This window comes from Meles meles, chromosome 8, assembly GCF_922984935.1.
Source record: "Meles meles chromosome 8, mMelMel3.1 paternal haplotype, whole genome shotgun sequence".
NCBI lineage: Eukaryota > Metazoa > Chordata > Mammalia > Carnivora > Mustelidae > Meles > Meles meles.
In genome coordinates this window covers 103,765,269-103,791,722 of record NC_060073.1, presented here as the reverse complement: position 1 = coordinate 103,791,722, position 26,454 = coordinate 103,765,269, and the positions used below count along the sequence as shown (strand labels likewise).

At 37.4% G+C, this 26,454-nt stretch overlaps 1 protein-coding gene across 4 annotated transcripts in view; it reads left to right on the top strand.

Annotated features, from left to right (window-relative positions):
• ARHGEF12 (Rho guanine nucleotide exchange factor 12) overlaps positions 1-26,454 on the top strand; it is a 139,428-nt gene that overhangs the window by 68,121 nt on the left and 44,853 nt on the right. For 3 of the 4 annotated variants that reach the window (XM_046014698.1, XM_046014695.1, XM_046014697.1), the window contains 9 exons: positions 9,081-9,179; positions 9,820-9,869; positions 12,660-12,717; positions 15,057-15,235; positions 16,432-16,509; positions 16,702-16,821; positions 18,413-18,553; positions 23,632-23,706; positions 25,922-26,014. In XM_046014698.1, the coding sequence (XP_045870654.1) occupies positions 9,081-9,179; positions 9,820-9,869; positions 12,660-12,717; positions 15,057-15,235; positions 16,432-16,509; positions 16,702-16,821; positions 18,413-18,553; positions 23,632-23,706; positions 25,922-26,014 (893 nt within the window). The remainder of the gene's footprint in view (positions 1-9,080; positions 9,180-9,819; positions 9,870-12,659; positions 12,718-15,056; positions 15,236-16,431; positions 16,510-16,701; positions 16,822-18,412; positions 18,554-23,631; positions 23,707-25,921; positions 26,015-26,454) is intronic. The other variant, XM_046014699.1, reaches the window with a different exon arrangement.

Here is a 26,454-nt window from a genome sequence, read left to right as displayed (position 1 = left end):
GAACTCTCTTTGCCATATTTAGAGCCGTTTTTGGTGAGATCAATTTACTTTGCTCATTTTACAAGAAAACTAAGTTTGTTTTGTATTGACTTCTTAAGTTTCCGCCTGGTGCAGGAGGTCAGTATTTATTCCGTTTCTCCTTATTTCTCCCTCTGTACCTTTCGCTGTCTGTTGATCATGTACAGATTATGTTTCTGAGCTACAGTTTCAGTTATACTTCATTTTCTATTTTTCTCATGAATATCATCATGGAGAAATTTTGTGGACTTTTATGGGACATGAGAGGGTTTGTGAGGGCATTTGGAGTTTGACAGCAGCCTCTTTCTGCCTTCTGTCCTGGCTTCATGAAGAGATTCTAGCTGACAGGATTATATAGAAGAAAGTAAGCCAGACCTTTCTGAAACTATCTCATCTGCTGGGGCTGCTCTCGCAAAATACCAGAGACTTGGCTTAAATAACAGAAATGTATTTTCTCTCGCTTTTGGAGGCTAGAAGTATGAGATCAGGGTAACAGCTTCCGGGGAGAGCTCTCTCCTGGCTTGCAGACAGCCACGGTTTTACCTTGTGCTCTCATGGTCCTTTGGTGCAAGCACAGGTAGAGAACAGTCTCTCTGGTCTGTCTTCTTCTAAGGACACTGATCCCATCATGAGGGCCCTACTCTTAGGACCTCATCTAATTTTAATTACCTGCCAAAGCCCCATCTCCAAATACCATTGTATATGGTTAGGACTCGGCATATGAATTGGGGGAGGGGAAGACCCAAACGGTAGTACATAACAAAAGCACACTGTTAGTACTTGAACTGTCCTGGTTGGTTACTTCAGAGTGTTGTTGGTTTTTTTTTTGGTTTTTTTTTTTTTTTTAAGATTTTACTTATTTATTTGAGAGAGTGCAAGCATGAGAGGGAGAGAGACAGCATGAGATGCGGGGAGGGCAGAGGGAGAAGCAGACCCCCCCTGAGCAGGGAGTTCGACATGGAGCCCCATCCCAGGGCCATGACCCGGGTGGAAGGCAGACAGACGCCCAGCAGGCTGCGCCACTAGGTGCCCTTCAGAATGGACTTTTAAGAGGCGAACCATAAGAGACTATGGACTCTGAAAAACAACCTGAGGGTTTTGAAGGGTCAGGGGTGGGAGGTTGGGGGAACAGGTGGTGGGTAATGGGGAGGGCACGTTTTGCATGGAGCACTGGGTGTTGTGCAAAAAGAATGAATACTGTTACGCTGAAAAAATAAATAAAATGGAAAAAAAAAAGTGAGAAAATAAAAAAAAAAAAAATTCTTACCTTTTTTAAGTTCAGCCTTCTCAGATGTATAAAGGTAAAAGTCCCCAAGTTATTCTTTCTGCTTTCTTCTTCAGCCTGGCAGAGAACACTCTAAACATGAACCTTCTGCATCCTCATAAGTCAGTCGCTCTCTGACCTCTTGCAGTCTGACTTCCCAGCACATACTATGTGGAAGGTGAACCAGAAGATCCTAGTTTAAAATCTTTGAACTTTTTCTCAGTTCTCACCTTCCTCTGAACAAACTGGCAATGCTGATACCCTTTATTTGGTTTGTTTCTATAATAGTACATTAATATGGTTCTTTCCTCTCTGCGGCTGTTTTGTCTTTCCTTTACTTGATTGCTTTTCCCCTTTTATAGTTGTGCATGTGGCCTGCGTTTCTGTCCTTGGTCTTTTCCCCTGTGTCCAGTCTTGTATTTTAAACTGTTTACTGAATATTTTTACTCTGACCATCTTTCAAATTCAGAATGTGCCATTCATCCTTGTTCCCTGTGGCTAGAAATCAGTCTTCTTCGTGATCCTGATTCTTCGCATGGCACTACCATTCTGACACTTGCCTAGTCTCGTTTTCTTCAAGTCATCTTTGCTCCCAGTCCCTTGTCCTCGGGAGTCAAGAATTGGCCAGGTCCAGTGGGTTCTACCATCACATTTTCTTCCATCCCTCACTCTCTGGTTTTGTCGTGGCTATTCTGTTCAGTTTTCCGTCACATCATAAGACTGTTTGCAGAGACTCGTAACTTTGTTTCACTTCGATTTCGCATTGATTTACTTCCTTTTCTCCGTTCCACTCTGTTAGATTAATAGGATTAAAGTAAGGATTTGGTCATGCACTTACTAGGAAAGTACAAATAGTTAATTAAGATATGCTATAATTTGTTTCTAGTTTATCATTCTGCCTTAACCCACCTGTTACTTCTACTAACATTTACCTAAAGGTACCAGCCTCTCCTCCACATTTTCCCTCTCCAAGTGTGGCTTGGTATTCTTTCTTTGCTCATGCCATTCCCACTGTCTTGAATGGTTTACCTCCTATAACTCTCCATCCTATAAGGCCCGGTTCAAACACTGCCTCCAACACAGGGCTTTCCTGGGTTTGCCCCTCTCCTCTGTGGTCTGACCTTTGACATCCGGCTTTGTATCTAGTCATTTGTGTTTCCATCTGCCTGAAACAGTGGAGGCACTCATATAATGTGTTTTGAATGAATGATTATTGATTTCAGAATGAAGTATTTTAATAAGGAGAACTGATAGCATATGATGTTGGCCCATCGTGATTGGATTTTTCTTCTCTTCAGAAAAATTTCAAGGTAGAAGAAAACGTTAACTTAGAAAAGAGACTCACTGCTGGTAATAGTCTAAAAGAATGAAATCAGCACACTTGGAAGTTAAAGCTTCCTCTTGCTGGCAGCATTGTGCATTTAGAATCCAGAAGCTTCTTAATCAAAGGATTATCTGAGGTCTTACTCATAAAACATGTATGTCTGGCAGCAGTTTAAAAATGAGCTGTTTTTATGAGGTTGCACATGGTCTTTCTCCACACCCTTCCCTGAAGCTAATTCTTGAGAGGTGAGACTTAGAGAGGTTTGGTCATGTAATAAAATGAAAGGTGAAGAAAGACGGGTGTGCTTTCACTAGAATAAATGCAGTGTGGAAGGTTCTGCATGTTGCTTTGCATATTTAACACTCTGTTTTCCATAACTTGCTGTTTGGTACTATTGTTGCCTTTTTTCCAGGAGTGTATTACCATGAAATCTGAGAGTACTTTCTCCGCTTTTTCAGAGTCCTTTTTTTTTTTTTTTTAAAGATCTTATTTATTTATTTATTTGACAGGCAGAGACTGCAAGTAGGCAGAGAGGCAGGCAGGGGTGGGGGGGGGGGGCAATGGGGGTGGGGGAACAGGCTCCCTGTTGAGCAGAGAGCCTGCTGCAGGGCTTGATCCCAGAACCCTGGGATCATGACCTTAGCGGAAGGTAGAGGCTTTAGCCCACTGAGCCACCTAGGCACCCTCAGAGTACCTTTTTATGACTCCTTCCCCTGCCCACTCCAAAGCCTTACAAAGGCTAAACTTTTTTCACTTTTAAATACCATCCTTGGTAATTATCTTTTGAGTAAGAAATAGTCATTTTATGTTGGTTTCAAATACCACACTGTCAAAACGAGAAAAAGAAATGTCCTTTGTTATCAAGAGAAAAGAAAATTTACAAAAGAATAGTATTTATATAAATTTTATAGGACATTTTTACTTCACTGATGATGGGAAGCATGAGATCTGTTATTGGCTTCCAGGTGAAATAGCATAATTCTTAAGAGTTAGGAAATAAAAAATGTATTTATAACTAGAGATGTTATTTTAGGGGAGGTGGGAAATCGGATTGTTTCAGTTAGAAGTTATTTAGGGGAAGGGTAGTGTCCTTCTAAAGGTATTTCTCCACTTTGCATGGTTTCAGGGCTATGATTTTACTTTTTCCTAAAAAGTAATTGGGTATGATTTAAAATTTCCTCTATCCAAAATAAATTCAAATTTACGTAGTAAATATTCATTTACTTGTCACATGCCAGACATGATGAGAAGGGCTAGAGGTACCAAGATAATAGGATCTGTAGCTGCTTTCTAGGAGTGCAGCAGCACAAAAGAAGAGTCTTGGTGCATTGCAGTTAAGTGCATGAGATGTGCACTTGTTTGTCTGTACTCCCTGTGCCCTTAGAAAGAGCGCTGTGACAAAACAATCTTCTGTGGCGCTAAACGTGATGAGAGTGAAGAGGTATCACCATGACCAAGGTTCAGGGCGGGTTGAGCATCATCATTATCTTATTGGACACTGTCTGTCTTCACACACTGTGCTTGGATGCAGCTCCCATCAAAGTGATTTGCGACCTTATAAAAACTCCTGTTCGGGGGTAATCACATTGTATGGTAATTCTAGCAGATGATAAGTTATTTAGCAAAACCAACAGCAAACCACTGACTATATGTGTGTGTAAAAACCAGATAAAGTAAAAATGGTGGAAGGTGTTGGTTGGTTGGTTTTAATTAATGAAATGTGAAAGTGGCTATTTTGGAGTTAGGGCTCCGCTTTTAACTTTCCCTTCTTTCATAAAACATATGGGGCCTGTTATTTGTCCTATACTCTGGTCCTTCGTTAGACATAGCCATTTCCCTACATCTCTGTTGTCGTTTCCTGCCAAGATTTTAAGTTCTTAGAGGGCATTAGAGGGCACAGACCTGTAGTGGTTTTGTCTTCCTCACGACACCCACAGACTGCAGTGTTAAATAACTGGTGGACAGATGTTTGATGCAAATTTGCTAAAACAAAAAAGTGGATTTTGTTTGTCAAAAAGGGCATTTCAGCAATGTGATAATTGAGTTCTTGGTGATTTTAGTGTTGGTGTATCACTGATTTCAGTGTTAGGGATGTGAAAGGTGGAATTTATCCTCTGTGGTGGGTTAAAACAGTTTCTGGTCTATAACAGGTAGAACATTTCTCTCAAGGGAAAAAAATAAAGCATTTTATTGGCTTTGAATGGGAAGGAACATAATAGATCTAAGCATTTGAAAGACTAGATTTCTGAATTTTGAATGGCATGGTAGCTTAGTTTTTACTTAATTATGACCCCAAATCCAAGTTTATGCAGGTGGCATAGATTCCTAGGACAAAATAGTATCATCAGTTTGAATTACGTAGATTCTGAATTGGCTGTATACAGAAGGCATGTTTTCCTTTTGCACTGGTCTAGCGATTCTTATGATTCTATATGATCTTATATGTCAAAGTACATCAAGTTCTTAGATTAGCAGATAGAGTTAGAATAATAATAAATGGACAATATAGTGGGGTTGGGGAGAGCAGAAAGATGAATAGGATATGCACAAAGCTCTTTTTCTGGTTCCTCCTCATCCTATGTTTCTCATTTCCTTTTGATGTAGAATTAAGAGGGAAAGTTCTCAGGCTGGACAATTTTGAATCGTAGAAAACGGGTTTGCAAAATTCTGAAGTAATCCAACTACATTTATTCAATTTTTTGCAGTTTGTTATGACCCTGGGCATATTTGCTAAAATTTCAGACTGTGTGTCAATGACCTCCTTCTCTGAGCTTCCATTCATGTCCAGACCCACCAACTTTTCTGATTTTTATTAATTCATGAGCAATTAAAAAAATTTTCCTTCTGTGTCTGAACTTGCCAGTTCCTAAAATAAGATAGCAAACAATAATGGAACCCCTACATTCTTGAAGCATATGATCTAGTCAGTGGATAAAAACAAATAGGTATCAATTGGGAGTGATAATGTTACTAGGGGAGTAAAGTAAGGGATTACTGAATCTGGTCTGGGTATTTAGGAAAAGCTTTCAAAAGAAGGTGATTTATCTCTTTAGGCCTTCTTGCTATCTCCTATATTCTAAAGTTGCCTTCTTAGAAGAAGCCCTACCCATAATATTTTCTTGTTTGTTCCTTCCCCATCCAAAACTAATTTGCTTGTTTGTTAAAACAAAGTTTAGACAAAGGCATAAATGAGGATTGATCCTTTTAAGGAGCATTTGCATTAATGATAGGATTTAACGTTAAAGTCTTTTAATTGATTTTTTTAATAGATGGAATGGATAGATGAGTAATACATTCCTGAGCAGGAAATCCAAGGGCATTGTAGTCCTAATCATAATCAAATATTTAACATTTATGAGCCCTTATTTGTGTCAGGCATTAAGCTAAATACTTAATATATATTATATACAAGTGAAATACACAAATGTAGAGCAAGTATGGGGTGGAGGGGCAGAGGGAGAGGGAGAGAGAATCTTGAGCAGTTCCCTGCAAAACATGGGCCCGACACAGGGCTTGATCTCACAATCCCGAGATCATGACCTGAGCCAAAACCAAGAGTCTCTAATTCTTATATTTATTGTATTATGTACTAGAAATTAATAAAAAATCTTCGTGATTTTTATGTACTCATACCCATTCTAGTTACAGTTTTTCCCATTTACTTGAAGGATGCAGCATTACATCAAAGATTAAATTCTGATAGGTTATCTTTCCTCTGCCTCCATTACCATTTACTATTTTGTGGGAGTGGTGAATTTGCTAATTCAAATACTGTTTGGTGGGGCATCTGGGTGGCTCAGTGTGTTAACTGTCTGCCTTCGGCTCAGGTCATGATCCCAGGGGCCTGGGATCGAGCCCCATGTCTGGCTCCTTGCTCAGCGGGGAGCCTGCTTCCTCCTCTCTCTCTATCCCTTCCTGCTGCTCATGCTCTGTTTCTCTCTTTCCCCCTCTCTCTCTCAGACAAATAAATAAAATCTTAAAAAAAAAACCAACAATTACTGTTTGGTGTGTTGTAGTCTCTAGAGTTGAGGGCTAACAAATTTTGATGTGAAAAATCAACTTTCTTGAGGTACAATTTACATAAAATAAGATATAGTCCTTTTAAATGTACAGTTGGATGAGTTTTGACAAAGGAATAAACACTCATATAACCTTTACCTTAATTAAGATATAGAACATTTCCATCACCCCAGAAGGTTCCTTCATGTCTCTTTGTGGTCATTCTCACCCTTCCAACCCACTGTGTCCCTAGGCACTACCCTGCTTTTTGTTACTGTCCTTTAGTTTTGCCTGTTCTCCACTGGAATCATATAGTATGGATTCTCTTTTGTATCTGCTTTGCTTAGCATGATGTTTTTGTGATTCATCCATGTTTGTTGCATGTATGAGTTATTCCTCTTTTTCCTTGCTAAGTAGTATTTTATTATAATCGATATATAGCAGTTTGTTTATCTATTCATCTGTTGATAGACTTTAGAGTTATTTCTGGTTTTTGGCTCTTAGGAACAAAACAACCATGACTATTTGTGTAACCAGTCTTTATGTGGACTTGAGTTTTCATTTCTCTTGGGAGTGAAATTGCTGGGTCATATGTAAATGTGTACATACCTTTACAAGAATTTTCTAAACTGTTTTCCAAAGTGTTTGTACCATTTTACACTCCCACCAGCAATGCATGAGAGTTCCAGTTGCTCCACATCCTTGTCAACATTTGGTATTATCGGTCTTTTTATTTTTAGCCAATCAAGTTAGTATACAGTGGTTTCTCACTGTGGTTTTAGTTTGCATTTTCCTGATGACTGCAGATGTTGAGCACCTTTGCATATGGTTTTTGACCATTGAGGTATGTTTCTTTGTACTGCATTTACTCAAATCTTTTGTTCTTTTTTTTTTTTTTTTTTGAATAATCTCTACGCCCAACACACAGTTTGAACTCACAACCCCAAGATTAGGAGTTACACACTCTACTGACCAAGCCAGCCAGATGCCCCAAAATCTTTTGTTCTTTTTGAAATGAGTCCCCCATTATTGAATTATAGAGTTGTTGTCTTTTCAGTATAATCTGGATACAAGTCCTTTATCATATACTTGAATTATGAATATTTTCTCCCACTCTGTGCCTTGCCTTTTCTTTTTCTTATCCATGTTTTTAGAAGAGCAAGTATTTAAAATTTTGAGTCCAATTTCCTAGTTTTTTTTTTTTTTTTCTTTCATGGTTGCTGCATTTTGTATCCTGAAAGACCTACCCTAAGGTCCTGATGATTTTCTCCTGTATTTTCTTATGAAAAGTTGTAGCCTTTGTGTTTAGGTCCATGATTTGCTTTAAGTTAATTTTTTGTGTGGGGTTATGGTTTGTGTTTTCTGTACTATAATCCCCTTATTCCAGGCTTTCATTTGTAGTAGGCTCGCAGACTTATGACATTTCATTAACAGCAAGAAATACATGTATTCATTAATATGCAGTCTTTAATGTAATCCTTTATTTTGTACATCAGACTTATTTAAAAGGTCATGCTCTTTGTGTAAAAATCGTTATTTTGAGGAAATTTTTATTTTCCGAACATCAGTATACTTGCATTATTTTACATGTTTTATATATTGGTTTTTGGTGAGACACTTAGATTTTGCAAAGCTGAAAGTACTAAATCTCTGGCTAACACAGAGTTCAGGATCTTCAGATCTTGATTTATGATCAAACAGCCCTGGGTACTAATCAGGGTTCCGTGATGGGACATTCCTGTACCTTTGGTTGTGGTCTTCTTTCTTTCACCTTGCCTTGTCTACCTTTGTTTGCTGTTTGCTAGAAGGAAAACAAATTCTCCTATAGGAATCAGGTAAGTACATGAAAGAAACAAGTTGGTTGAGCTCGAGGGTTCTTTCTTTGTCTTTCCTACTTTTTTCTCCTTTCTGTTTATTTTTTCTATGAGCCCAGGTCTTTCTTCTCTTTGAACTTGTTCTTTCTCTCTTTTGGAAGAGTTCCCATGCTCTTCATGCACCTCCCTTCTTTAGATAGTCTCTTTTTCTGAGAGTGAGATTGGATTTCACTGGGCTTTACCATGGGATGCTTCTAGCCTAACGTCCCCAAATGTTTGATTTTCTAGGGTTTGAATATCAGTCAGAGTACCTGAACACAGGGCAGTGGGGAAGATTTCATTTTACAAATAGCAGAGATGTGAATAGGCCTTCTGTCTCCTCTCTAATACTTCATCTTTTCCACTTTGCCTTAGCTGTTTTTAATCTCAGAGCAGTTCTGCTCTGCCTCTCCAGTGAGAAACCAATATACATGACTCTTGGTGATACTCTTGTATTTGTTTTGTTTATGGAGTTAGTACTCTGGTTTGTGATACGGGTTTCACGTGCCACTTTGTGTTTCTCCAGATAGAATATAGGTCGTTACAGTTCATTACTAATATGTAATTATGTCTTTTTCTCTTCCATTTTCTCTTCTCTCTTTACCCTGTGGTTCTTGTGCAGGTCTTGTTCAGCGCTGTGTGATCATCCAGAAGGATGACAATGGATTTGGGCTGACGGTCAGTGGAGACAACCCAGTCTTCGTACAGTCTGTCAAAGAAGGCAAGGCATTTTTTTAAATAGTCTTGTCACTTGGGAGCAAACAGTAAAAAGAGAAAAGCTTAATGTCTACTGCCTAGAATAAGAGAATCATATACATTGCAGGTCATATGGCCTGTTTTGTTAAATTGGTCTTTAGTGTTCTAGTTACAGGCATGAATTCACCCCAATTGATTTTCTTTGTCTGCACTAAAAAGAAAACAATCTTATTACAGTTTTAGAAACTATATGACTCCTTATTCATGTTGCTTTATACATCATCACTTAGAGAAGTTTGTGGAATTTTATTTCTTCATGGCACAAGAGATATTTGTTAGACCAGATTAAAGAAATGGTTATGTGTTCCAAAGCATCCACATTTCACAAAATGACAATAATAATATATTCTATTACCATATGTTGAGTACTTTCTTTATATTGGATGCTGTAATTTGAGGTAGGTACTTTTATCCCCATTTTACGGGTGATATTGAGGCTTAGAGTGAAAAAAAAAAAAACCCATAAAATTAATCCATGCATCTCACACAACTAGAGAGTGGCAAAGGCACATGTTTTTAACCATTTGGTTACTCTGCCTCTCTTTCAAGAAAATTAGCAGTACATGCAAATGAATTATGTTTTAAGTAATTAATTCCTTTTATAGATGGAGCAGCCATGCGGGCTGGGGTACAGACAGGTGATCGAATCATCAAGGTAAGGAAAAGACTATTATGGAATTTATTATGGTAGATTTGAAAACAGCATATGTTGGGGCACCTGGGTGGCTCAGTGGGTTAAAGCCTCTGCCTTCAGCGCAGGTCATGATCCCAGGGTCCTGGGATCAAGCCCCACATTGGGCTCTCTGCTCAGCAGGGAGCCTGCTTCCCTTCCTCTCTTTTTGCCTGCTTCTCTGCCTACTTGTGATCTCTGTCTGTCAAATAAATAAAATAAAGAAATCTTAAAAAAAAATAAAAACAGCATATGTTAACCATATTTTATTTTTTTACTTGAATTTTTATAAAAAGCAGTGCATTGTATGTATTTGTTGACTATAAAAAACATTCATTTATTTTATAATTAGTGTTACTTTTTACTGAAGGGCATAATAAAAGGCATGAATAAATGGAATCATGTGTTTTCTTAGCTAGGAAAGTAACTCACTGTGATAAAGATCATTTCTCCCCAGTCTTATCTGTTAGTAAGAAAATCTCTTCAAAATATATTAATATGACTGGGGAGATGTGTCATTATTTTTCAAACTGATGAGTCTTCCAAATAAATTTTACAGAGATATAAGAACAGCTTAAAAAATAACTGTTAATGTATATGGGTGTTGTGTGAGATGACATGGTAGGGATTAATTCAAAGCAAGTTGCTCTAGTCTAGGTATAGGCCCATCAGTCCAGAAACAGGCCTTGAATTCTGACCAGTACGGAAGAGTGGATTGGTCAGTCATTACTCTTGAGATGGTTGAGTAATTTGAATACTTAAAAAATTGAATTATTACATAGGAAAAGGCACCATGAATATGTATTTACAAGCAACTATCTGGAAAAAAGTATTTGAAACTTACTATAGAGTAGAATACCTTACTTGTAAAGAGCACTTTTAAATTCCTAAGAGAAGAATAAATAAATAGCCTAATAGAAAAAAAAGGCAAAGAATTAGGATATGTCTCACCACACTTACAACAAAGAAATAGAAATTAAAATGACAGGTGAAGGGGGGCCTGGTGGTTCAGTTGGTTAAGTGTCCAACTCGTGATTTCAGTTCAGGTCATGATTTCTGGGTTGTGAGATTGAGCCCCACTGTGGGCTGTGCATGGCACAGAGCCTGCTTAAGATTCTCTCTCTCCCTCTTCTCTTCTTCCCCTTTTCTCTCTCCCTCTCTAAAAAACAAAATAAAATAACATAAAATAAAATAAAATGTAAAAATATATTTGGTTGTCAGAAATTTTAAACATTATTGATCGTATACTTTTGGCATAGTTTGTGTATGGTAAAATGGCTAGTCTCTAAACTTGTCAGTATAAATTGGGTAGAATCTATTCAGATATAAATTTCTGAATATGTATCAAGTGATATAATTTTTTTAAAAAAAATTGTTTTAAGAGAGAGAGCAGGGGAGGGGCAGAGGGAGAGGGAGAGAAAGAGTATCATGAGCAGACTCCACACCCAGCATGGAGCCTACTGAAGGGCTGGATCTCATTACCCTGAGATCATGGCTTGAGCTGAAACCAAGAATCAGACACTTAACTGACTGAGCCACCCAGGTAACCCCCAAATTATATACTTTTAAAAAGTATATAACCTTTGACCAGCCACTTTGCTTTTAGGAACTTACCTAAGGAAATAAGTGTACAAACGTGAAGTGATATGTGCACAGGGAAATTCATTTAATCTTTATCACATTAAAAATGTGTGGGCATGCCTGGGTAGTACAGTGGGTTAAGCCTCTGACTCTTGGTTTTGGCTCAGGTTGTGATCTCAGTCATGGGATCAAGCCCAGCTAGGCTCCGTGCTCAGTGAGAATCTGCTTAAAAAGATTCTCTCTCCCTCTAACTCTGCCCCTACCCCCTGCACTCACTCACTCTCTCTCTCAAATAAATTAATAATTATTTTAAAAAGTTTGTAAATAATGCAAATGTGCATAAATAAATAGAGGGCTAGAAAAAGAAATTACATTTCATCTATAGCTGTTAAAACGAATAGACTAGGTCTGCGTGTGTATCTATACTGGAAGATAACCACATACAACAAAGAAGTACTGATCTGCAGGAAAAAAGGCAGTTATAATGTATATGTCTGTGTTTGTGTATCTCGTGTGTTTATGCTAGAATAGTGTCTCAGAGATTAAACTTTGTGTGTAACATTGACCATCTCTGATGGGCGTGATTAGTATACTTTCATTGCTACTTTAGACACTGATATATTTGACCTTGTAAAAATTAGTATTACTTGCATCAAGAAAAATAATGTTGGTTCCATGTTTGATATTTTTTCTTAATTTGGTTTAGTGGAGACTTTGGATAACATTTCCTATAATTAGCCTAACTGAAAATTAATTTTCTTTGTAAAGATTGGGTCATGGTTGGAAAACTTCAAGTAAATTGCATATTGTGGAAATATTGTTTATTTTTTTTAATCTTTTAAACTGATTTTGACAAATCAGTGAATTTGCAAAGAGGTATTTTTTGTTTGCCAGAGCCCTTCACTGTGAAGGACTTGTAAAACCTCTTGCATGGTATCTTTTGTCATTTTTCATGGTAAGTTATAATGTTGTTTAAGTCATGGCCTTGTTTTGGATTCAAGTTCATTTTCTTGCAGAGTATACCTTATAGAATAGCAATAACAGTGAATATTGAACCAAATATATACACATTTTAATATAGTTCTCAATACTATGTTATATTATAATGGGTTGTATTATGTATAATAATTCCTAAAGTCAGTTTATCCATTCTTAATGGAATGTGTCTGACATGCTATTATCATTTTCTTACAGGTGAATGGAACTCTGGTGACTCATTCAAACCATTTGGAAGTGGTGAAGCTAATCAAATGTAGGTGAATGTTATTCTCAGTTTTAATTGGTTTCTGAATCCCTTAAAGCAAGGATCAGAAAATACTTATGTAGTAAGCCAGAGAGTGAATGTCTTAGGATTTGTAGTTCCTATAGTCTGCTATTCTGTTTTCTCACTGTAGCACAAAAGCAGCCATAGGCAGTATGTAAATGAATGGGTGTAGCTGTATTTCAGTAAAACTTTATTTTATCAAAACAGTCTGTGGGCCGGATTCAGTCTCTTGGCTGGAGTTGGCTTTAACCCTGCATTAAAGGAAAGTCCAAGGTGAAAAATTTTAATTTACTAATAACTATCTTTTGTCCACTTTATATATGTGGTTGATTATAATATCCTTGTCACTCTTGGTAATATAGAAGGCATATATTTGAAAGAAATGCATGAGTTGTCTGAGGGGGAAGAGATTGAGAATTCAGATGGAAAGGCCCAGATGAACTGAAATGGAACTTTAAAAATCATCTAGCATAGTCATGTTTCCTCAGATAAGTAAATCATTAAATAAAATGCAGGGTAGTGATCTCTTGGAATATCTCCAGGGTTAAGAATTTAGAATCTTCTGGATCAAACTCTTCCACGGTAGGCTACAAATAAGAAATAGTTGTTTTTAGCCAAGGAGAAACACTACTATTTTATTTAATCATATTTTTGTTTTATAGAGTGGACATCTTTAGAATAATTTAATAAACTGAAATCTTTCTTGGCCATCTTACTTTTGAACTAAAGCAACCCCTGAATCCTTTTTACCTTTCCATCAGAGGGCTTTTAGCTTTTACTCTTTGCCAGGGCTCTAAACGGTCCCTGTGATCTCATAGTTCTTCACTTTAGTACTTTTTAAAAAGAAATGGGATGATCAAAATTAGACCCCCGTTCTTGAATCAGTTTGATTATTTATGTAATGAGATTGTGTTTTATATATTTTTATGTGCCACATACATATGATGGTTTATGATTATAAATAAATATATGCCAGATAACTATTGCAGAGTATAAAAGATAAGATTATTTCTTTAGATTTTTAGGCTATATATTTTGCTCATACCAGTGTAAATTTTGCTCAGAAAAAGTAGATCCTAGCATTATAGCAGATAAGATGCCTTATCCAATATTGAGAGCCTGGCTAAAAATTTAAAGTAAGTGCAAAGCACTGTGAGCCTCCAGAACAGATCTAAATTTGCAGTGCCTCACACCTGTGTACTCTGCTTGTGCTGGTCCCTCATGCCCTACTCTGTAATGCATACTCTCTGGACATAGCTGAAGAAGAAAAGGAAAGAAATAGGAAGCTAGTGGAGGCAAGTAAATACAGGTATAGCTACATATATATATATATTTTTTACATATTTTTATATATATATACTCTTATACATATATATATTATATATATGGGATAAGTAAGGTATAATAGATGACTTTCTGACAGAAAAATACAATTGAAAAACCCTAAAAAGTTTGTCTCTAAAATACCCCCAAATCATAGCATTTGTGACCACGAAGTGTAAAAAAAAAAAAAAAAAAAAAAGGCTTAGAACCTCAACCACTGAAATAATTGACAGTGAGTTCCATGGGCAGTTAAATAGGGAGAAAAGTGTGAAATAAACATATTTAGAAATTCTACTGAAAAGTCTTAGAGGGAGATTTTGTCCTTCAGAGGTCAGTTATCTAGAAATATCCTGATTTAGAAAGTCTCCTTTCTTCTTGATGCTAAATAAATAACGAATGTCTGTTGTCGAGTCTTTCTGGTCAGGGTTGGTTTTGCTTTCTGTACTTTCTTCCTCCTGTAATATGGCTAGTGAAGTTCTGTCTTCCCCACATTTTAAAAATAACTCACTACTCATTTATTGAATGTTCTTCTCCAATTTTCGTGGGATATTTTTTGTCCTACTCATTTTTTAAAGTTGATTTAAAATTGCTTCATGATATTCCGTAAAATAGTTAAACCCTGCCTAATTAGTATCATCTCAAAATAGGATGATTTCTTAAATTTACATTAAAGAAATTAATTGACCATAACCATTAGTAGATGGTTGCTGTTAACTCACCCTTCCCTAAGTTAAAGAGATTATAAATTTTATTTGCCTTCATGTAGTATCTGATCTTATGAATAGTAATTTGCTATCCAAAAAGGGCATTGTTCTTTTAGATTTTTAGGGGAGTCGTAAAAAAGCAATGACAAGTTGGATTCTTTTTCTGTGGAGCAGTGGTTCGCAGATGATCGAACTTGTTCACTAACTGGATCTTAGAGAACTGTCAAAGAGGAAGTAGAGAAATGCTGTAAGCAAGATTTTGACAGTGTTATTTTCCTTCCTCTCTCTCCTCGCCACAAGCTGGTTCCTATGTAGCTCTCACTGTTCAGGGACGCCCGCCTGGGTCGCCCCAGATTCCACTCGCCGATTCTGAAGTAGAGCCATCAGTTGTTGGACATATGTCTCCCATCATGACATCCCCTCATTCACCTGGAGCATCTGGGAACATGGAGAGAATTACTAGTCCTGTGCTCATGGGGGTAAGAAGAGGGGAAAAACTCTTAAATGCCTAGTTTATAATGATACCTTTACTTTATATTAAGAGTTTTGCATCAATTTAAGTTCAAAATACTGGAAAATCACTTCCAAATATAAAAAAATTAATGTATTAATCTGAAATGATTAGAGTGTTGGCATAGCAGGTTGAATTGAGAAATATTTAACACCTGCCATATACAAAACAGGGTGCCATTCACAAAAATAAAATTAAGATACCCTATGTTTGAGGTCCTTGGTTATCTTAGAATATATACTTTAAGGGGACAGAGGTTTGTTTATTTGTTTATTGTTGTGTCCCCAGTTGGCCTGTAGTAGATACTTAAACCCTTGTTGTTTGAGATAGAATCAAGAGTATACGAGTAATTACAATACCAAGGCAGAATGTAGACATTATGAGGGGAGAACTATTAAGCTCTGTGACAATTCAGAGAAGGGAGGAAGCACATCTGGTTGTAACAAGGAAGGACTTCATGGAAAGCTCTGATTTGAATTGAGTGGTGGCAATGGGGAGGAAAGGAGCCCAGGTAAAAGAAGCAGAATAAAAGAGAAAGAGCCAAGAAAGCACCAAGTGTTTGGGGGAAGTTCCAGGACTGTTGTTTGGCTGGTGTCTGTTAAGGATTTAAGTAGTGGGAGATGAGGCTTGAAAAAAGTAAGACTATTTAGTTTTGAAGAAAACACAACTACAAAGCTAATTTATATGTAACTGGAGAGGCAGTAAGAATCCACTAAAATTTGTGGTGAGATGGAGTTGGGGGCAGAAAGTGATGTGACTGTAGCGGGAGTTGAGGAAAGCTAATTAGATCAAGTATTAGAGGTTTGTGAAACTTCTAAGAAGAGATGGTAGAGAGGAGTTAGGGAGCTGTCTTAATATTTCACGCAGGAAGTTCTGGAAATTTGAGTCATGCATGGTACAGATCCAAGGGACGGACAGTGTAAGATATTATTCTTGTACTAAGGCGACTTCATTTCTCCAGCTAATATCATTATTTAATGTTTTCTTGAACCTTGTTTAGTAAAAGTGAAATAGAAGGGCTGAAATCCCCCTATAACCTTCCAACTTTGAGCGCTGTATCTCACAGCCTGTCTTTGTGACCGCTATTTATTTTAGCTTCGCTTGCCCTATATTGGTTGGTTGGTTGTTGTTGTTGTTTTTGGTTTTTTTTTATCTCTTTTCTAGGAGGAAAACAATGTGGTTCATAACCAGAAAGTAGAAATTCTGAGAAAAATGTTGCAGAAAGAACAGGAACGGCTGCAGGTACTGAATTAGAAATGGGGCTGTTTACAGGCCAGTGAAAATGTGAGTGGGCCTAGTTGAGTTGGTATTTGTCATGATCACAGCCAAGCAGTGTTGTAATCAATGCCATCCGCTCTTTTATTAAGAATGGACTTTTTCTATATTTTCTTGACATACATAATTAATTCTCAAAATATTTCTATAACTTTTCAGTTATTGCAGGAAGATTACAACCGAACACCTGCCCAAAGATTGCTAAAAGAGATCCAAGAGGCCAAGAAACACATTCCTCAGCTGCAAGAGCAGTTATCCAAAGCCACAGGCTCTGCTCAGGTAGCATCATTGTTAAAAGTGCTACCCAACTTTTTGCAGGAGATTTTTCTTCTGGGAATGTGTTAAAGAATGTTGCAGTTGCCTTTTTTAAAAGTTTTTTTTTTTTCTAGCATAGGCCAAGAAGATGTCTTGTGTAGCATGTTACAGAAATAATGATTAGCTAAAAGAAATGTGGGCTTCTGATCTTTGCTTGCTCATGATAATCGTGTTTCTTTGTTCCACAATCATTTTAAAAGGAATTGAGTGCTTTTGCTTTGATGTGACAAACTACTAAAATGTATTTAGATACATATGTTTACATTTCGAGGCTCATTCTCCCATTTTCAAAGAGAATGGCAGTTATGTTTTTAAATAGGAACATGAGATTTTGTAAAATGGCAGGCATTATGCTAAATACAGAGACAAGTATTTTCTCACTTATCTTCACAGCAACTCCCCAAGATTAGACACTACTGTTGCTTGCCCTCATTTTACGTATGCAGTTAGAGAAACTCAGAGATATTAAATAATCTGTCTGAAGTCATGTAACTTAAAAGCAATGGAACTGGAGTTTAGACCCAGTCTGATGAGTTCAGAGCACTTTCACATTCTTAACGACTGTATTTTTCACTGAAATTTTGAACTAGAATTAAATAGAATTTGTTATATCGGTGTAAGTTATGGAGATGATGTCTCATTAGAAACAGTAGCCCAACCAGATTTCTCTTCTGTAATATTCAGGTTAGGGATCTGAAAAGCTCCTTATGTCTCATCTTAAAGCAAAATGGACATACCCCTATACCATCTGAAATGGGTAAAAGGTGTTGATTTATTGTGCTCCCTGAGTCTATGAGTGAAAGCCACAGTTTTGTAGAACTCAAAGGATTCTTTGAGATCATGTAGCCTCATCGGCTTGTTTTAAAGTCAAAAAATCACGTGGTTGAGAAAATTAGGGTCCAAACAGGTTAAATGACTTAGACGAGGTCACACAGCTATATGGTCTCTCCTGACTTCCTGGTTCAGTGTACTTCCAGTTACACAGTATTTAGTTTTTTCATTACTTTCAATCCCATTAGGCATATGAAATTTTGAGTATTATGCCTCAGTAATGTTGACAGTTTTATGTTGTTATAATTACTGAGCGAAAACGACATTCTTCTTCTCTTCAAACAATAAAAATGTGGTTCCTGGTTTAAAAGCCTGTATTATGTTATAGCACTGTGTCCCCAAATTGGCAATATATTGAAATTCTAAAGTGTTGGGAGGCAGTTAACCAGAAGTTCTAGTGTAATAATCTTTACTATAATGGGCAGGATATATGAATTATATAATTTAACCAACTATTTTATATTTTGCTCTATTCAGAAGTTTGAACTCTTTTTCTCCTTGCTAAAATAGCACTTTCCCTGTCTTTAAGATCATGCTATTTTAGAACCACAGAATTAGTAGTTATTTATGCTTTAAATTTCTAGAGGTTTAAGAATTCTTGATCATATCAAACTGGCCAACTTTTACCAGTCTCCATTTAGATGACAGTGTGAGTCTGTTTCTGCAATCCGTAATGAATTTTTTTATTGTGTTGGTGTGTGTGCGTGTGTCTGATCCGTTTTAGGATGGAGCTGTAGTTACATCCTCCAGGCCTTTAGGTGACCCACTGCCAGTCAGTGAGGTGGAAGCCGATCCTGGTGACGGACTAGGCAGAACTGACTATAGCAGTGGAGACGTTTCTCGGCCCAGTAGTGACAGCGCAGACGTAAGTGTTCTACATCTTGATCTTGTTTTCTTCTTCATAACTCCTTTCCATATTGGATTTTAAGTTATGTGAATTAGAGGTGTTCTCTTACTACTTACTTTTTTTTTTTTTAAAGATTTTATTTATTTATTTGACAGACAGAGATCACAAGTAGGCAGAGAGGCAGGCAGAGAGGGGGGGAAGCCGGCTCCCCCTGATGCAGGGCTCAATCCCAGGACCCTAAGACCATGACCTGAGCCAAAGGCAGAGGCTTTAACCCACTGAGCCACCCAGGCGCCCCTTACCTACTTACTTTTTATCACCACCACCTTTCATGCAGCAATTTGATGAGCAGAGTTCTGGACACTGTTGTCTATGAGTTTTCAATTCCAGAGTTCCCTTTTTCCCTTAGATACACATTGCCTAATGTTTCTTTTGAGGAGGTGGAATTTCCCAGCAGGCCTCTTGTTTGTGGGTTGAGAAGTTAATAATGCTAGTGTTTTTTTTTTGTTTTTTTTTTTTCTACTGAACCAAGAGGCCAACTGTTGATATCTTTAAGAGCATGTTAATATTCCATTTGTGGTCAGAGTGACTCAGTCTTGAATCATGGGGCACTTTGCCATTACAAAGAGGAAAAACCTTAGTCCTGTTAGATAGACTTGAGTTAATAGCCCTTGCTTAGTAACACTTTCTTGATTAACCCTCAGATTGCCAGATGAAGATGGATATTTGTTAGGAAGATCATAAGAAAACATTTCAAGTTGATTATGATGTACCACCGTAGTCATATGAATACTTAACCAGCTAAGTTCACTGTTGCTTACTCAACAATCCTTTGTAAATAGTATGCAGTGGTAGGAATAATGACTTAAAAATAGATCACCCTCTTTAAAAGTGATGAAGAAGATAGTCTAAACACAGTGTTTTACAACTGTGGATCATGGAATCAATGTAGTGGGTTGGGACTAGCATTAAAAAAAGAAAAGAATAGGAAATAGTGCTTTGCAAAATGTAGATAAGGTAAGTGCTACTTCTTGTGACTTTTGTTAGACACACACATACATGCACCTCTGTGTGTTCACGTGCTGCTTGACAGTATAAAATTTCTTATTGAAGGTCGTGGTAAAAAAAAAAAAATTGAAAGCCACTGGTTCAAGCCATCATTCAGACCACTTCTTGAGGCTTAGGCCCAATGACTCAGAACTTCATTCAAGGAAAATTTGAGGATTTTGGCGGGTGGGGAAGATAATGCTAGCAGTCTTAGGATTGGATGGGCTGAAGGTTTTAATGAGAAATTTCAATTTTGACTCACGAAAAAAACATTTATGGGCATACATACCACATACTGTAATGAGTGTTTTGCATTCCTTATTTTAGTTAATTCTCATAACAACCACATGAAGTAGCACTATTGTTAACATAATTTTACAGAGGAAAAAACTATGGCCAAAGGGAGTTAACTAATTTGCTAATTTACCCAGATAATATGTGATCTGTCTACATCTAGCTCTAAACTACCAGTACTCTAAATATAACAAAGGTATTGAGGAGTAGAGATGCCTAACATTTTGGGAGAGCAGTGAAAATTTTGTGGTATATTAGGGTTGTGGATGGAATGGCTAGAGTTTATCTTAGACACAAAAGCTTGAGTTCAGGTTGTAAAAGACTTCACATTGTTCTAACAGTACTGTTTTTAGGGATCCTTTTTGCATTCTCCTTTTAGATTTAATGCTCCTTCTCTCTGTTTTTGTCTCTACCATTAGATAGTTTCTTAAGAGGACAGGGACAGTCTTACTTGACTTTATGTCTCCAAAGCCTGGCAGATCCTACAATTAGGAATTCACAATAAATGGTACAGAAGAAAAATTTGAATTTTATCTTGTATTTAAAGGACTGTTGGGGCACCTGGGTGGCTCAGTGGATTACAACCTCTGCCTTTGGCTCAGGTCATGATCTCGGGGTTCTGGGATTGAGCACCGCATTGGGCTCTCTGCTCAGCGGGGAGCCTGCTTCCCTTCTTCTCTCTCTCTCTCTGCCTACCTGTGATCTCTGTCAAATAAATAAATAAAATCTTAAAAAAATACATAAAGGACTGTTAGGGTTAGGGTTAGGGTTAGTGGCTTAGAAATATAACTTTATGAAACAGAGTGAATTGGCAAGTGTAGAAATAGGCATCCCAATGACTTGAGACTGTTTGAGATATAATTGGCGTTTAATAAGTATTTGAATGAACAGCAGAATGAATGAGAGTTTGGGCTTTATCTCACATGCAGAGGAGAAGCACACTCAGAAACACATCAGTGTGGAAATGAATTAGAATAAAGAGACAGGGAGATCTGGAAGGACAGAAGACTGCTAGGCTTGATGGGCCCTTAACAAACGTGCATGGAATGGCTCATAAATAGTTAACTATTATTGACCACCTCCTTTGTGTGCCTCATGCTCTACAGATACCCTTTTAAATTCTCCCAATAATATTAAAGAAGCAGTATCACCATTTTATAGATGTGGAGAATGAAGCCAGGTGAATAGTAAACAGATGTTGTGGAAATCCAGGTGAGAGATGATAACAGTGGGGACGAGGATAGTCCCTGACTGCATGACAAACTAGTTTAATTCCTACAGGTGTCTGTTTGAAGCTAAAGATGTGCTGCTTTTAGCTTGTGGATCTCCACATTTCTTCCATGCGTTTCTTCTGCTCACTTTTAAAAAACAGTCTTCTTGTAATGTTTGTGATACCATTATTATTGTAAAGCTCCCTGCTATGCTCCCCTCAGAGAAGGCTTTGAAGAACACCCCACACCCAGATCTCACAACAGAAGCAGGTTCACCACAGATCATCACCTACAATCTAGAGCATCTGTCTCTTTGATTTTTGTGAATTCGTGGCTAATGTTTTTAAAAACTTACTGTGGAAAATTTTTAAGCCTATTCAAGAATAGAGACGAGCATAACAGTCCCTGCTATGTACCCGATCACCCAACCTCTGAAGTCATCGACAAGCTCTCCAACTTCTTATGTCTTTGTCCCCCATTCCTCACACCCTACAGATACTAGAGTATTTTCAAGTTAAATCCGAGATATTATTTCATTAATCTGTGTCTTTAAGAGAAAAGAAGACTTTTTCAAAAATACAGCCGTAATAACATTATCATAAAATCAAATTTCTTAATATGCAATTTGATTACCCTAATTGTCTCATAATGATCTTTCTGCAGTTGGTTTATCTGAGTCTGGATCTAGTCAAGGTCTTCAGCCTTTGCTTTATAGTCTTTTAATTTGTTACCTCCTCTTTTTTTTTCCTTGCTATTTTTTTTTGTGACAGAAACTGGGTAATATGCCCAGTAAAACAAACACATTTTAATTGTATTTTCATGGTATTGTTTAATGTGTTCATCTCTACATATTTCCTGAAGCTGTTAGTGAGATCTGGAGTCTCGATCAGATTAAGAGCTGTTGTTTGACAAGAACAATTCATGGATGGGACTGTGTCCATCCTGTTACATCACATCAGAAGGTGAATGTCTGGTTGTCTTTCTGTGACTGTAGGTTTGTTTAAGGTGTTCAGCTGATGTCAGCATGGTTCCTACATAATCAACTTTTCCGTTAAGCTTTTATGTAATGTTCTTACCAGTCATTGATGATCAAAATGCTTGCATCCATTATTTAATTAGTGGTTTCAAAAGAATGATACTATAATTTTGTCGTTCCTTCTGTATTTACTAGTGGAATTATTTTACAGAGAATTTTCTCTTGCTAGTTTTTAGGTTACCCTAAAATATAGCTTATACAAGAAATGCAGGATAGATACTAGATTCTTATCCCTCTATGTATCTGTTTCCAGAGGAGTCAGTACCTTAACACAATCTAGCAGTCACTAATGCAGGGGGGTTGTGTGTGTACACGTGCATATGTGTAATATTTGAATTCGTAGACTTTAACATATTTGCTTTTTCTGTTGTAGTCCATTGCAGTCATTACTTTTTGTTGTTGCTGAAACTATCCCTCTTTTGGGCAGTGGGAGCCCTTTCGAGTTCTCTTCAGTATTCTTTTAAGGTGATAACACGGTAACTTCGGTAGCTTTCTCACGTTTCAGTGTGACAAGATTATTCTAGCTCTGTCTTTTGTATCTCTTGTCCAAGACACAGAGTCCTCCATTTCTCCAAGGTGGGGCTTATATTTGAAGCTACTATTGTCTTTACCTTGTGCTGTCTTGGTATATGTATAAACACCATGCACCTTCCCTATTGGCATTCACACAGAAGTCCCCTGTACCTCATTTTCAGCTGCTCTCTGAAGAATGGCTCCTTTGCTTTGTGGTGTTCTTTATTGTCCAGAATTGAAGTTGTGCATATGATAGTGTTTCTGGTTTATATTAGGACATCCCAAACATACCATACAAATTTTATAGGAATCCACAAATCACTTTCAAATGATACTCACAGAAACATAGGCAGAAGCTTAATTTTATTCATATAAATAGGCGAGAATGCTTTTAAGTTGCATAGAAAGAAGAGTTGGTTAGAGCGCCTGGGTGGCTCAGTGGCTTAAACATCTGCCTTTGGCTCAGGTCATGATCTCAGGGTCCTGAGATCGAGCCCCACACTGGGTTCTTTGCTCAGCAGGGAGCCTGCTTCCCCCCCTCTCTGCCTGCCTGCCTCTCTGCCTACTTGTGATCTCTCTCTCTCTTGTCAAATAAGTAAATAAAATCTTCAAAAAAAAAAGGGGGGGGGAAGAAGAGTTGGGAGCAAAGGGGGTTAAAAGGGCTGGGTAAAGACAGAGTTTGACTTTGACATAATGAGTTTGAGGTACATAATAAATCTGGTTAGGGTTACTTGATAGAAATTAGCCCACAGGCCTGGAGACAAAGTGCAGCTATTAGTGTGATGCTGTTTATCAACATAAGACTAAAACAATTGAGAGTACGTGTCTTGCCAAAGTCAGGAGAACAAATAGAGCCAGGTATTTAGAAAGATATTTAGTGGTTTCAAATACAAATATGAAATTCAGAACCCTATTTTTTTCCACCCTATTTTTCCTTATCCCTTTTTGGTGAGCCTGTTGAAATGAACTGAATGTCTTTTTTTTTTTTTTTTAAGAGTCCCAAGAGTGCCCTGAAGGAGAGGATTTGTCTAGAGGAAAACTCAGAGAAGAGTGAAGCGATTCAGGACCCTGTGAGTATGAAATCCATGAAATAGTAGTGCTTTTTTAAGCTGTCCTTCTTCTTCAGTGACAGACACACCTGATATTTGTGGGTTGGGAGAGAAAAAGCTTAAACTTATTAATAAAGAGTTGGTAAATGGAGAGGAGCTACTCCATGGTATTTGGTTGGCATTATTAGGTGGTTTAATGTTATTTTATTTATTATAGTAAAATGCACATAAAATTTACCTTTTTGTAATTTTTGAGTATACAGGTCTTGTCATTAAGTTATATTGTCAGCATCTGCCATATCTTTCTCCAGAACTTTCTCCTCTACTCCAGCTCAAACTCAGTAGCCATTCAACACTGCCTCCCTATTATCTTCAGCACTGGGCAACCACCATTTTACTGTAAATTTGACTACTTTTGAGGACCACATATGAGAAGCATCATATGTGTTTATCCTTTTGTGACTGGCTTATTTCATTTAGCATCATGTCCTCAAGGTTCACCCATGTCGTAGCTTTAATCAGAATTTCCTTCTTTTTTAAGGCTGATAATTATCCACTGTATGTATAGACCATGTTTTGCTTATCCACTCATCTGTCGGTGGACACTTGGGTTGTCTCTACCTTTTGGCTTTTGTGAATAATGCCACTATGACCATGGGCATACAGGTATCTGTTTAGGTTCTTTTAGTTCTTTGGGGTATTTATTCAGAACTGGAATTGCTGGATTTTGCATATTCTTAAAAAAAAATACTTTTTAGCATTCTGATTTTGTTTTTTACTTAGATTTGTATCACGTTTTATAGTAAGAAATTTAACAGCATATCGTGACCCATCCGTTATTTGCTACATAAGGACTATTGAAAAATCAGAGACACCAAAACAGCTATAAAATCAAAAGTTGTCTGAAACCACTCTAAACACATTTCTCTTATTTTACCATTTTCTAAAAAAAAAAAAAAAAAAAAAAAAAAAAAGACTAAAGCCTAAGGTTGAAAAAACAAGTAGTATAAAAAGCAGAAGCAAGTTTAGAAGATGCTGATCCAGAGACTGCACCACACTTCAGGAGGGGAGACCACAGCTACGGAGTATTTTGTTTATAGCTGGATCAGTGTGCAGAGCTTCAGCTAAAACCACTCTCCAGATGACCCCCGCTTCAGGATAGCCCCGCTCTCCTTGCTCAGCCCCACATCTTGCATCAGCCGCTGTCAGCTTTGAGCTGAGCTCATTCTTTCCCTAGATCTTCCCAAATACTGCATGGCCTTCGATTTTAGTATTTGTGATCTTTAGCCATCCCATATTTTTTTACATTATACACATTAATGCCCTTACACCGGCATTTTCAGGCTAAATCCAACTTTGTAAATGAGCTAACAAATGGATGAGCTGTTGCATGGGAGGGAGATCTGCCAGCCTACAATTTATGTTTGCAATTTTGGTTCTTTGTTTCTATACAAAATGATTTTAATTTTGTGTGATTACTTGGAAATTTTGTTGCATTACGCCAGCGATTTTCAACCAGGAGTGATTTTGCCCCTCAGGGAGCATTTGGCAGTGTATGGAAACATTTTTTATTGTCATGACTGGGAGGCTGCCACTGGCATGGAGTGGGTGGGTAGAGACCCAGGATGCTGCTCAACATTGTACAATGCACAGGACAGCCCCCACAACAGAGAATGATCCGGCCCCAAATGTCAGCAGTGCCAGAGTTGAGAAACCCTGCATTATGCACTTACGAAAATGAATTGAAAAGGAAAAAACAGAGTTCAGGGACAGCTTTCAATTATGCGATGTTAATAGAAGTCTTTGTATTAACCTCTCTCCTCACTTCGTTTTATAATTTTTACTCTCGTTTTTCATTTGTCCTGTGGTCTTCATTCACTTTTCTTACTCTGTCTCTTCAGAATTGTAATTATTTATGTAAACCAACTTTCTGCCTGTGACAAGGTTTATATGGAGTGTAGTGAGCAAAAGGTGTTAATTATTTCCAGAGGAAATGTTTGTGTTTTTTTTTTTTCCCTCTCCAAGGAACAGTCAATACTGTTGTGGTTTTCTTTGCTAAAGTGATTCATTGCCTTGAAAATTTGAGAACCACTTCTTTGAAAATAAAGCACTTAAAGAAAATAAATAAAAAGGAATCCGTTTCAGTGAACCATTTCCTTTTGGTGATTTGGCTTCGTTCTTTCTCTGATTTGACCAACAGATAATTTTTCTGTTCTTTTTGTCTAAATGTTACCAGGATACTCAGTCACTCATCGGGAGTCCCTCCCCCCGTGTAGCGCCTCATATTATTGGAGCAGAGGATGATGATTTCGGCACTGAACATGAACAGGTGATGACAATTTTTTCTAAAACACAAATTGTTAATTCTTCAACGTGTTTGATTTGTTGTGAAAATGAGTGCTTTTTGGAGAATGAAATTCTTTTTTTTTAAATTTTTAATTTATTTTTTATTTTTTTATAAACATATAATGTATTTTTATCCCCAGGGGTACAGGTCTGTGAATCACCAGGTTTACACACTTCACAGCACTCACCATAGCACATACCCTCCCCAATGTTCATAACTCCCCTCCCCCCTCCCAACCCCCCCTCCTCCCAGCAAACCTCAGTTTGTTTTGTGAGATTAAGAGTCACTTATGGTTTGTCTCCCTCCCAATCCCATCTTGTTTCATTTATTCTTCTCCTACCCCCCTAACCCCCCATGTTGCATCTCCATGTCCTCATATCAGGGAGATCATATGATAGTTGTCTTTCTCTGACTGACTTATT